Source organism: Eurypyga helias, unplaced genomic scaffold (assembly GCF_000690775.1).
Source record: "Eurypyga helias isolate BGI_N326 unplaced genomic scaffold, ASM69077v1 scaffold589, whole genome shotgun sequence".
NCBI lineage: Eukaryota > Metazoa > Chordata > Aves > Eurypygiformes > Eurypygidae > Eurypyga > Eurypyga helias.
In genome coordinates, this window is record NW_010272481.1 from 6,699 (window position 1) to 19,347 (window position 12,649).

Below are 12,649 nucleotides of genomic sequence, written 5' to 3' on the forward strand. Positions count from 1 at the left end.
ATAATATCTAAGGCAGATTTGTACAGTGGTGTAATGCTGTCTTCTGCTTTGTTTCCTATTGCTTTTACTAATAACTGCTAAAATGAGATTTGCCTTTTTTAATGCTACTAATGCAAAATTGTGGGGCCCAGAACTGCACACAGTACTCAAAGTGAGTCCGCACCATTGCTAAATATAGCAGGACAATCACCTCTTTTGACCAGCTTCTATCCGGAAGTAGTTGCAGTACATAAATCTGGAAATGGAGAAACGAGACTCCAGTGGGACTCACTCAGCATCTCTGCAAAGTGTAACATTTAGTTTTCTCTCCTTCCACTTGCTGCCCTGGAGTCTCCATCAACAAAAATGTCCCATTTTGCACTGTTTCCCTGGATTATGATACAGATCTTCATAGGTGAGTCTTCACCTGCTTTTTGTGTGCTTTCTCAGAAAATAAAAAATTAGTAAATTTAAAGCCAGCAATACTTGTTTTCTCAAAACAAAACAGTGAAAAGATTGTAATTGTATTCAGAACTTCAAAAGTTTTCTTAACTTACTAAGTTAATACTGATTGAGGATTTTGTTGGGTTTTGTTGTTGTTGTTTTGTTTTGATTTGATTTGGTTTTTTTTTAAATTGTATGTAGAGTCCTCTGTGTATAGACAGTTAATTCCTCTGTCCCCCCACATGATCTAATTTCTTTTCTGCTGTTAAATGTGTACTGCTGGCTTTGCTGCTTCATCTCTCTCTCCATGATGCTACAGTACTGACACAGCCCAAGCTAGGGAATTGAAATGTTGACAGAGTAATGAATGTATAGACATGATAAAGGAAGGGTTTTCTGAAACTGTAGATTGTCTGCTGCTACAAACTGAATATGGGAAAGCATGGCTGGAGATTCCTCTCCTTTTACTCCAAGATGTTCAGTTCGCCCATCTAAAATCTGAGTCCTAAAGGAGATAAAAGTCAAAGAAGAGTAACTTGTGAGACAGAGTCTTGCAAGTCTGGTTGGTATCAGCTGTATTTCTGCACGCTTATTTAGGCATCAGCAATGCAGTTTCCAAATTGCCTGAGATGGCTAGGGAATGTGGGTTCACCCACTTTCAGTGCACTAGGGGAAGTTTAGTTAGGATATGAGGAAAAATTTCTTCACTGAAGGAGTTGTCAGGCATTGGAACAGGCTGCCCAGGCAGGTGGTTGAGTCACCATCCCTGGAGGGATTTAAGAGGCGTGTAGATGTGGTGCTTAGGGACATGGTTTAATGATGAACTTGGCAGTGCTACGTTAACGGTTAGGCTTGATGATCTCAAAGGTATCTTCCAACCTAAAAATTCTATGATTCTAACAGGAGTTGTGCTGTTAAATCAGTTACGCATTTAAGGAAATTCTGTCTCAGATGGCTAAATATTAATTGGCTAACCTCTGCCAGAAGAAATATTCTGCACAGCAACTGCAATGTTCTTAAATTGATCTGAAAAGCAATGGAAAGTTTTGTTCAGCAGTGAAATACATTTGGGGCAAGAGATGACTTGTGCCCCATTGAGGCAAGGTAACAGTTGTAAAAAGAATGTCTTTTTGTTACCTTCTCTTTAACTAGGCTCAGTGCTGACAATGGGTAGTCTTGGGACTCGGGAAACCAGCAGAGTGGGCAGTTAAATGCTTCTTTTCTGTTTATCAGTCATTTTCTCTGCAATTTCGTCAGTACAGAATCTTAAAGAAGAAATGAAAAAGAAGAGGGTTGATAGGGAAAGGATGCCAAGTGTCTTCCTCAAAGAAGGAAAATTATTCCAGAAATAGGTCAAGAAAAAAAAATACCTTCTCAACCAGCCTTCTTGGCTGGAGGATGGCATGTCTTTGTCCATCCAATGACCAGTCTACGGGAGACAAGACCACTACATCAGCAACTATTGGAGCTACTGCCTAATAGCAACTGTCAATAAGGGTTGGTTCAAGAGAGACTATATATAAATATGTGTATTTCTCTATGATATGAGCAGTTATGAGCATCCCTTTCTATTCTGGAAGATGTATTATACATCTGCAGTCCATTTCTCCCTCACGTGGATTAAACAGAGTGGCAAACCTCACAGACTCCAGTGGGACTACCAGGCATAGCTGATGCTCAGGGTGCATTGGGTCAAATCTGGATGCCTAGGAGGGACACTGTCATGGACAAGGGTAGGATTCCTCCCACAGGAAGACTAGGGTGTCACAATATAACAGTCTCAGGAACCTTCTAATTTCAAAAACTTAATTCAGTCCTATTTACTATTTCTTTTGGAAAATGTGTCTGTGGAAGAGGCTGCAAGTGATAAGGAAGTGATTTAGCCTTTGCAGAGGTTCATATTGTTGAATCCAAGCTGTTGCAGTATTGAAGCTTTCCATACCAACCTGCAGTGCAGGCAGATGTTAACAACATTAACTCCACAAAAATGAAAAGAGGATTTGAAACTGCAAAACCTGTAACTTTCTGGTGCCAATACTGGTGGGAAACTGCATTTGAGACACTCTGGTGTCTTGTGTCTTCCCTTTTCTTCTTTTTGTTTATTTATTTAGTTTTAATAAGCTTGAGGCTCTGCTTCTTTTGAAGAGAAGAGCAGGCAAATTTTCATTTGTTAATGGATCACCCAATGAAGCTGCTATTGTGCTGTGGAGGACTGGAATGAAATAACAACAGAAGATAAGCACATTTCTCCTCAAGAAGCAGTGACCTTAACTCCAGAAATAGTTCAAGCTGGTCTTTGTTTTACACACATCTTTGTTGGGGTGACTTGAAAATACGTGTTAACTCACTCCAGTGAAGTTAACACTTATCCACCCCCTGCTCCCCTGGGGATACTTTCAACTGGATGAACTGTTTTGTTCTGCTGTCACATAGAGTCTGTTTTCTGTTTGTTTTGCTGTAACAAGGCAAACAAACCTACCCTTTCCAAGGACTATAACAAGCAGCGATCTTGTAAGGCCTTATCCTGTGTTCAGGAATTCATATTTTGGCACATCCTACCTTCATTTCACTGCAAAAACTTCTGCCCTTCACACCATATTGCATGTTGTTTTGTCTGCCTCTACTTATTTAGCATTTGGAGCTGTGAAAACCTGAACGAGTTGGCTTATCATGCCAATGGGATAAGCAATAATGAAGCTGAAATGTCATCCCAATAACAAGCTGGAAGGCAGACTGCCACAGACTAAAACCTCACCTGGGGAATAGTCCATTAAAGGCAAAACAAGAGAGACATGGACACAGTTGGAAGCATGTGTTTGCTGTCTGAGTCATGCCAAAAAGAAAAGTCATTCAAACAGCTGGCAAAATAGGAATGTTTGGCAAACCAGGGCCAAAGCTGGTGATAATAGCAGCAACTGCTCCTAGTCCTCTTTGGGGTAAGAAAGCTGGCCATGAGACATCAGATCTATGGGATGATCCTCTTGCTACAGCAGACAATCAGATCTGGATGCTCCCCAGATCTGCTCCACCATATGTAAATGTTAACACAGGGGGAAAAGGCAACAAGGTAGGAGGACTGACACGGACTAGAGGAACATAAACCAGAGAAGATTTGTTCCTTCATGGGAACCTATTTTTGAGAGTGCTTTTCACGAAGAAGAAATTCCTTTTAGGGAAATCTGGGAACTGCACAGACAATTAAGAGGGAACAGTATGTAGCAAAGGTTCAAGCCAGCTGCTAAGGTGGGTATTGACTGTAAACACCAAGTTAAGCTGCTCGTTAAGAATCAGAGCACAAGGAAGGCATGCATACGCTCTTTTAAACATCAGTGTAACACTAGCAGTTAAAGTTCTGTGTACACAGTGCTCTGCAAAGTAAGAGGGATAGTTGGCAGGGCTTGCTCAGAAACAGAAAAAACCAGTATGCTTTCTGAGACCTGGTTCCCATAGACCGATCCCTCATCTCTGCCAACTCAATTAGTCCCTAATTTCACCATGAATAGGTATTTTGGACCCTGCTATTGAGACTGTCAGTGAAAGGCAACGATGACCACATTTCCTTTTTTGAAGGAGATGGTGGTAGACTGAGAAAAACACACGTATTTCATACTAGGTTTCTGAACAACTTTCAAACATTCTCTTATGAGAGGAGATGGGATGGGAGCGGAGTTCCCAAACTCCATTTGCACAGGTCTAGTGTGTGCTTGGGCTGCCAGTGACAGACCTCAGCTTTGCTCACCACATTTGATGTGAGCAATGTGTTCGTGAGCATCTGGCTGGGGCCAGAGCACAGAGCCCTCCAGCAGCAGCGAGCCAACGCCTGCGAGCTCCCAGCTGTCACCCATCATGCCCAGTGACACCAGCTTCCACATGCTCCTGGGGGGGCTCAGGGGATCAGTAACCGTGGCCTGCCTGTGGGCAGGAGCGTTTCTTTTCCTGCCTCATTGTGTTGCATAGGTGGAGTCACACATCAGAGACTGCCAACATTTGTCTTTCCTTCTTCTTCCTTGACAGCCCACACCGCATCCGCAACTGTTCTTAGAGGAGTAATAGGGCAACCTGTTCAGTTGCCTTGTTTCTACCAGGTGACACGGAATACGGACATCTCCGACATGTGCTGGGGCAGAGGACCGTGCCCAAATTCAAAGTGCAATAACAAAATTTTGCACACCACTGGGAATAGGGTGACATTCAGAAAATCTCAGAGATACAATCTCCAGGGCTATATTTCCTATGGAGATGTCTCTCTCACGATTGGGAAAGTGAAGGCAGAAGATGCAGGTACATACTGCTGCCGCATAGAGATTCCGGGTTGGTTCAACGACATCAAAAAGAACATGCGGCTGGAGGTGGTCAGAGGTGAGTCTGGGGACCTTCATGATAGACCCAGCAGGGAGAAACCTCTCACTGGATAGGATTTAAAAACTGGAGTTTATGTGCTTTTTTTGATTCTTTGTTTGTTTTGGCACAAAGTGTTTTTCCTAAATAAAGTAGTTTTCAAGGTAGGTTTGCAACCAGTTGCCCATTTGAATCACATTCAGTGAGCAGTTTTGATGACAAAATACTGACGTTTATCCTTCTTTTACATTTCAAAATATTTAATTTCTCATGGTTGTTTGAGACCTAGCAGAAGAAGAAGAAAGCAGCATATCTGTAAATCTGGGAATTGTTCTGTCTGAAGCATGTTTTCTCCTAATTAAACAACCTTTTAAAACTGTGATTCACCCACCTTCATTCTCAGTATTTTAGCAGCTAGATAATTTTTATTCATTTCTGGGATGGATTTCCTCAGGGTTGGTTGTGAAAACTATGATCTAGCTTTTCTCTTGGCTATGTTTATTTCATGCAGCCCCTCCAGTGAAGACAACCACCACAAGAAAGGCTCCTGTTTCCCCCAGACATTTTCGAAAAACAACTTTTGCTCCCCAAGCAACCTCTGATCATCAAACAACATCAGAGACTACTGTCCTCCTGACAACCACCACCCCCAAAGTTACAAGTGCAACCACTGATCATCAAACATCAGAGACTGCTGTCCCCCTGCCGACCACCATCCCCATAGTCACAACTGCAACCATCGAGCCTCCAGCAGTAATTACACTGGAGACCATTGCTCCCCCAACATTTGCTGTGACAGTAAATGATGTTTTTCCAGAAACTATGGTGACAACTGGTGCTCTCCTAGATTTTTCAACTGGTTTCCAAGCAGATGACATGATGACTGAAGATGATGACATATTCTGCCCACCAGAGTCTGTCCCTTGTCCTGGAGGTACAAATGGTAAGCAGCACCACTCCTTTCTTTTTTCTGTGTAACAGAGATGGTCTGTGTTAGCCTGACTCTGGCATCATATAGAGACTCTCCAAATACTTGTATTTGTAGCTGGGAAGTTTTCTCTGAGATGCCTATTGGTATGTCTCAGTAGGTTTAAGGAAACACAGATCAAATGTTGTGGATGATGACAAACTGGGGTGAATGGCCAAGGTAGCAGAGGGTCAGGCTTGGATTCACAGAAGTTTTAACAGGCTGGAGAAAAAATGTGACAGAAACCTCACAAAATACAACAGAAATAAATGCAAAGTCCTTCACCTGGGATGGATTAGGAGAGATACACTCAACTTTGCATTAATTTTTGTTTTCATTTGGGAAAGACAGTTGAAATGGTCTGCTGAAAAGGTTAGTTTAGAGCATGTTCTGCTTGAGCAATAAAAAGTCAGTGAGAATTCAAAACGTTTAAAATTGAGTGCTTACATTATCATCCCATAAAAAGGCTGCTTTTATTATTATTATTAAGTTGATCAGAGTGACCTATTATCATCCTAACTGTTCCTAGGTTTCCATTTTACCCACATCAATGACTTCTTTTCCACAGATTGATGTCTGCATGCAAGGCTGTTTTTTTCCACCTTTCTTGGGTCTTCTATCACTTGAAGTTCGTTCTGACCTGAACCACCAAGGACAGCTTTTCTATATCATCTCTTATCTTACAGCCATAACAACATGCCTTAACATTTTGTAAACAATTAATTACACCCACAGCTGAACAGTTAAAATATCTAACCACAGGCCATGCTACTAAAGTGCACCAGTTATCTGGGTAGGATAAACTGCAGACCTGAAAACCTAAGTGCTCACTTTCACCTCTCACTTGCAGATGCAGAACTGTTCAGGTGATTTGGAACACCATATGAAGACCCCTCCCAACCTGTGATGTTTATAAGCAGTGCTTTTTACTTTGTTTCAGAGACTACAGAATTCTCAAGTACACTTCCAACTGCAGAGGGAACTAAAAGTGCTGACACTTCTTTCATGGTGGAAGACCTGTCAGCTACAGGTGAGTATCATGCAAGGTCAGAAGTTGCATGTTCAGAGAAATTAAGCTGTCATAAACAAAAGTACTGACTATTCCTAAGAGTGTGTCAAACACATAAATGTCAATACGTGCAGTGCATCTGGAAGTAAGAGGTATCTTGTGTCTGTACAGAAATTGTTTGAAATCAGATGTAACAACAGCTGAGAAAAGCATGTTTTTAAGCCTCCAAAGGAAGTAGATTTTGAGTCACTCACTACTGTTGGGTATCTCAGGTCTGAGAGAAGTTAAGAATGGGTCTTTGTCACCATCCAAGCGGAATTCTGAGATATCTAATTTGTCATCACTGTGAGTTCACCAAGATTGCCATTTTAAATCCTTCCTGAGTGTTGTGAGCTTTGAACCTCACTGTACATGTTCAGCCAGATGTGACTGCAGCCTCAGCTCTCCCGTGCTTAACGTGTCCTTGGTCATGATGGAAAGCAGCAGGCAATTACCGCAACTCTCAGTCATTCCTTCAAGAGAAAAGGAACTGGTATACAAAATCATACGACACCTGAGAAATGAAAAAACATACACGAAGTTTTCACTTCACGTCTCTTAGTCAAGTAGAACAGCTCAAGTTATTCAGGTGAGAGAGCCTCCCCACCAGATGCCCTCAAATGAGGACTTAAAAAAAGGAAAGATAAAATTCAAGGATGACATGCCATATTTGGCTGTTAAGAGAGTCCTTTTTGTTTCAACTAGTGCCAAGAATCTCTTCATTCTAAAAACACAGTATTTAGATTTTTGCAGGTCTTCCTTTGGTAGATTTACAGCAGAAAGAGAGTTTAGGAAACTATTCCTTAATGCCCCTGGAAAGGGCTCAGAGAAGAGACTTAATTGGTCTCTTGAGCATTTGTGAGGGTTTCTCACCCCTGTCTCACTTGTCATCTCTCTGATATAGGTCTGGATAAAGCCTGTAAATAGGGATTTTTGCAAAGGATGTTACCTCTGCGATTCTGGGGGCAACTTAAGCTGTGACTGCGGGTTAGAAAGAGCCACTGCAAAAGCAATAACACCAAAAAATGTACTGTGCTTATGAGTCATGCACACTCCCACCCATGCAAAAGCTTGTGTCATGCTATTTCCAAGAGCTGAACTGTGATAATGTGTGAAAATGCTGCGGCATAATTGAATACTGGCTAGTAAGTGTCATGAGCCAAGTTAAGTTTTTGACTTGGTCTCCTTCTACTCTGTTAAATAATGCACCAAATGGACCAACTTCAGCCTTACTGTAACGTAAGGGAAAGCTAATTTGTTGTTGAACCCTGTGTTGATGTTAGCACAGTGGCTGGGTGAGAAACCCATGGCTGAGAGCGCCCTCCATCTCCAAGCACAATTCTTGCCAGATAGCTTGGGTTAGCTGGGGGAGTTTGTTCCTGCTTACCAGGCCGTGATTCAGTTTCTCTTCTGTCTTCACCTGCTTTCCCCCAGCAACAACCCCACCAGCACCAACCACACGTCAGACACCGAGAGAACCCTTGCTCCTTCGGGTGCGCAGAGTAAGCAGCAATACTTGCTGCCATCAGCCAGGCTGCAGCATGCTGCTGGAAAGTTTAATTTTTACTTGTGGGACATGCCTGTCAGAGTGAGGTGTTCACTTCTTGTGTATTTGGGGGTAGTTCTGCTGAACTACAGTTCTCTTCTGAGAGAGCGAAAAGGGGTGTCATAAAACAGGCATATGGCAAAATGCAATGTTCACATATCCCTGGGATTTTTAGCACTTGCCAGGTTTTTATTACCTATTGTTTGTTTAGCTGTAGTGCTTGTTAGACATAATCTCTTTTCTACCATAGTGCAAATTTCTAGCTGAAATTGCATGCATATGAGCTACCTGTGCCCTGTCCATGTCTTTGATAAAATTACTTGGTACACAGAGAAAATCAACTCAGCTCTTCGAGCTGATCAGAACTGAGAAATCGGGGGGAAATGAGGTTAGTCACTGAATAACATACTCTGAAAAGTTTTAAAAAATATTAGAAAAGCAATTTTTTTTCTAATGGGATTATTTGTGACCATCTGATCATGCCCATCACCATGTGACATTCTGGGTGTCTCATGTGTATAAAGTTTCCTTTGGCTGTGGTCTTGGGCGCCACAAGTATGTTACCGATATGTGTCACGACAAATGACTCATCTGGTCACTGGTATATTTTGTGCAGGTGGAGGCTCCATAGTTGGCCTCTTGTCAGACCTTTGCAAGCACTACTCTTCACGGTCTTTATATACGTTAGGGCATGACCTAAGGCATAGGAGCTTTCCTGTTAGAGGATGTAAGCTCAGGGTTTAATTCACTAAGCTGAGTGACTCCCCTGTTTTTAAGATGCCACTAAACATTGGGTTATTCCTGTGACAGATCAGGTGCTCCAAATACTTCAATACTTCAGTGCTTTGTAGCATGAGGTCATGATGAGCAAAAGCCCAAGCCTAGATCAACGTTTTTTGGCTTTAAATTCCCTAGCAAAAGAGAGTAGGATCATAGGATAACAGCAGAACATTTTGCTGCAAGCCTTCTTGAGCATTTATTCAGTTCATCCCTATTTCCAAAGCTTAGAAAACTAGAAGTGAATTATTCTTAATATCCCTAGATAGAAAAAAAAAAGCATCATCTTCATAGAGCTTTCTTAAATCTATGGTAAGTTATCTGACTGTAAAGATGTTTTCTGTGGTTGTCAGTACTAATGCAGCTTTCAAAAACTGCAATCACACAGAAGTCTGACCACAGTTGAGGCAGTACCTCCACTTAGACTTGTACCTTGTTTACTACCCCTGCTCTCTATGACATTGTGTCATGCTTACTGCAGTGAAAACTCCTTCGCAGCAGACAGAGTTCTACTCTTGCTTCATGGGCTACCCCTGGGAAGCCTCCTCTTTCCTTGATAAAGACTGGCATTTCCCAATGACTGCCTGATACACCATTTGTGGCCAAAACAGATTGTTCCCTTTTGGTTGCAAGGTGCTTTATTTCTCCTCTTCAGGGCCAGATTTTGCCTTCCTCATTGCCTGAGAGTTCATGATTCCTTGATTAAAGCAGTGACAACCAGAACAGCTTTCACCCCTTCAGGTGACTGTGCTATTAATAATTTCAATTTCTTATTTTCAGGGATTTCAGAAAGTCCCGATGACAAGGCTGAGAACCTTGATGATAACAGACATAAGGTAAAATTTGCTCTAAGTTTCAAGAGTGTTTAGAAGCCAGAGGGAGAGCAGGGCGTGCTAGTGACTTTCAGTGTATTCATACTAAAGGGACAGTGTTTGCAAACAGTAGCTTGAATTTTTGTTTAGAAGCTCAGGAACCACCTATTCATCTTTCCAGTGGATAGAGCCAAAGCCTGTGGCGATTCCATGTTTCTTGGACACTTTAGAAAAACCTCTTTCCCCTGACAACCCTGTGAGACAGGCAGAGGTAGCATCCTCTGGGTGTGACCAGGCAAAAGGCAATTTAGGAGGGTTGTTACGCTTCCCTGTCTCTAATTAAGAGAAGGATGAGGGTGACTAAGCTTCTTTAGACACCTTATTGAGAAGTTCAGGTTAAGTGGGATGAATCTAAGCGCAAATGCTTCACAAGAAGATTTATTAAATACCCAACAGGTAATTCACGTTGTTTATCATGATAAACCTGGTATGTCTTCTCCATACTTTGTACGGGCAATCTCGGAAAAGCGTTGCAAACTCCAGCCCAACGCGGATATTTCAGTAGGGCAACCCACTCCCGTGTAAACAGGTCTGAAGTAAACATGCTTCTAAAGACTTTTCAGTTTTTCTTTTCTCCCTTCCAGCTTCCCATCTATGCCTTTCTCATTGCCTGTCTCATAGTGATGCCCATCCTTTTCATATTGATACCTTCATTGCTTTTTTTTTGGAAACGTAAGTATTCCTAAGCACATAATTGAGTAATGTTTCCAAAGCTGGCCTAGTGCAAATGTCCTTCTGTATCTCTGGTTAATCTTCCGGTAAATTAGCCATGGCCCCTGTGACAGCACTCTCTTCATTTTGTGGGGGTTGCTGTTCTTACTCCAGGACTGGGTCACCATGAGGAGACCAGGGAGCATGAGTTGGTGGGGATGTAGCAGGAGGAAGCCTGTGCAAAGAAGCTATCCGCTGATTGGTTGCAGGTCTGGCTCATATTGTTGGCTCTTGCTCTATGGTAAAGTGATCCTGTAGATTCCTGGAATTGCTCCTGACAGACATTGGTGTAACTTAAATCAGAATGAGATCCTTTCTTTCCTGCTTAGCCCACAGATATTTTGCAACTTGCTATCTTTGCTTCTGAACTCATTTGAATGATTAATTAGAATTATAGATTTCTTTTTGCCTTTGTGACATTAATATTCCTTCGCTTCTAGGTAAACACACACAGAAGTTTATAATAAAAAGGTAATCCATTTTGTCATTTCCTATTAAACGTTCCAATGTAATTTTTCTTAGAGGCAGTAAGGTACTGGCAGTTGACTGTAATGGGTATAATGGCTTGTGGTGCTGACTACCGCAGTTGTATTATGAGCAAGCTTCAGGTAACTTCACCCCAGACAATCAAACAGTGGCTCCTGGGTACTGCAGCTATGTAGCAATGAACAGACATCCAGAGCACTGGAGAACTTCAGCAACTGGCACTTCCTGTTACGTACTGACCCCAGCACCTAGTCTGCTTTATTCTTTGATCAAATAGCAGGGCATGGCCCTGCTGGGGTTATTTTACAGAAATAAAGAGAGAAATGGTTTTGGTGATCAACTGGCAAAATGATTGCTCAGAGAGGGATCAGGGATATATGGACAGTCCTCCATGGAGTGGCAATTCATGCCAGTACCCAAAGAATGGGGCCTATGAACGGGGGGAGGGCACTGGAGGGTGTGCAAACCAAGCTTTCCACAACAAGATAAACCTTGCAGCTCTCATGAGGCCACTGCACCCTCTCACACACTCCTTGGGTCACACTGAAGTATCTGAGGTGATCACTGAGTTGATTCTTTGGAGACAGATATGAAAGTATGATGAGTCACCCTCTGCAGGCGTAACCGTTAAGTTCACATCTTCTGGCTTTTCTTGAAAAAGGATGTTCTCTCAACAAACCACAGTGTAGTCCAGTGAAATATCATCCTTTTGCCAAAGACCAACAGGTTTTCAAAGGTAAATGGTCCCCTACTAGGAGACTGGGGGCAAAGGAGGGACTGTCTTTTGAATCCCATAGCAGTTACCCTACAGCTGTCTTTGTAAGATATGAACAGCCCTTTCCTACCCATTAGAAAAATGCAAACACTTCTCTGGTGTAAAATATAGGCATCGCACCACTGAAGTCAGTGGACTCCAGCTTCTTGTCCCCGTTTGAATGGGAATTTGCTGATGTTACAAATAGGAAAGGATGCTCTGAAGCAGCAATGTGCTTTTGCCCCATCCACAGTGATCTATGCTTCTCACTACAGCCTTGGACCAGTGGAAGACCTTGAAAAAGTTTTCAGTGGCTCTGAAGGAGAAAACAACATTTTTTCTCTATGAAGAGCTCCTACATCATCTGTAGATGCCATGGAAAATAAAAAGGTCCTGTTTCATGCTGCACTGAGAGATGCTTATGAACCCTCAAAATACCAGTGGTTGTAAACCAAAGGCCAAAGCTTCAACTGTGAAAATTTAAAATCTTTGTGCAAAATTTGCCATGTCATCTTTAAAACTCATGGCATAAAGAGGCTTCTTTGAGAAGGTGTTTTTTGTATTATTCATAGGTGTTTCTGGCATCCGCCTTCTTACTAATACCATGTTACAGAACTGAATTTGTTTTTCCTCTTTTTTTACTAACGCTGTTCCTTGAATACAACTTATGCTGTGAGGAACAGGAGAGAAGAAATAACATGAAATGCTGCCTAACTTCAAATTGCCA

General features: G+C 42.1%; 1 protein-coding gene across 1 annotated transcript; it reads left to right on the plus strand.

Moving 5' to 3' along the window:
• The first annotated feature begins 345 nt into the window (after nt 1-345).
• Nucleotides 346-12,270, plus strand: LOC104505433 (T-cell immunoglobulin and mucin domain-containing protein 4-like). The gene is made up of 8 exons (XM_010159120.1): nt 346-394; nt 4,438-4,782; nt 5,273-5,704; nt 6,669-6,758; nt 9,880-9,935; nt 10,368-10,398; nt 11,123-11,153; nt 12,198-12,270. The coding sequence occupies exons 1-8, from the start codon at nt 346-348 to the stop codon at nt 12,268-12,270; spliced, it is 1,107 nt and encodes a 368-aa protein (XP_010157422.1).
• Nucleotides 12,271-12,649: the final 379 nt, after the last annotated feature.

Excerpts from the sequence above, each read along its gene's own strand:
- LOC104505433 (XM_010159120.1), top strand. The coding sequence starts at position 346 with ATGTCCCATTTTGCACTGTTTCCCTGGATTATGATACAGATCTTCATA. Across the intron at positions 9,936-10,367 it reads TTGATGATAACAGACATAAG|GTAATTCACGTTGTTTATCA; the intron begins GTAAAATTTGCT and ends AATACCCAACAG. Across the intron at positions 10,399-11,122 it reads TGTTTATCATGATAAACCTG|GTAAACACACACAGAAGTTT; the intron begins GTATGTCTTCTC and ends CTTCGCTTCTAG.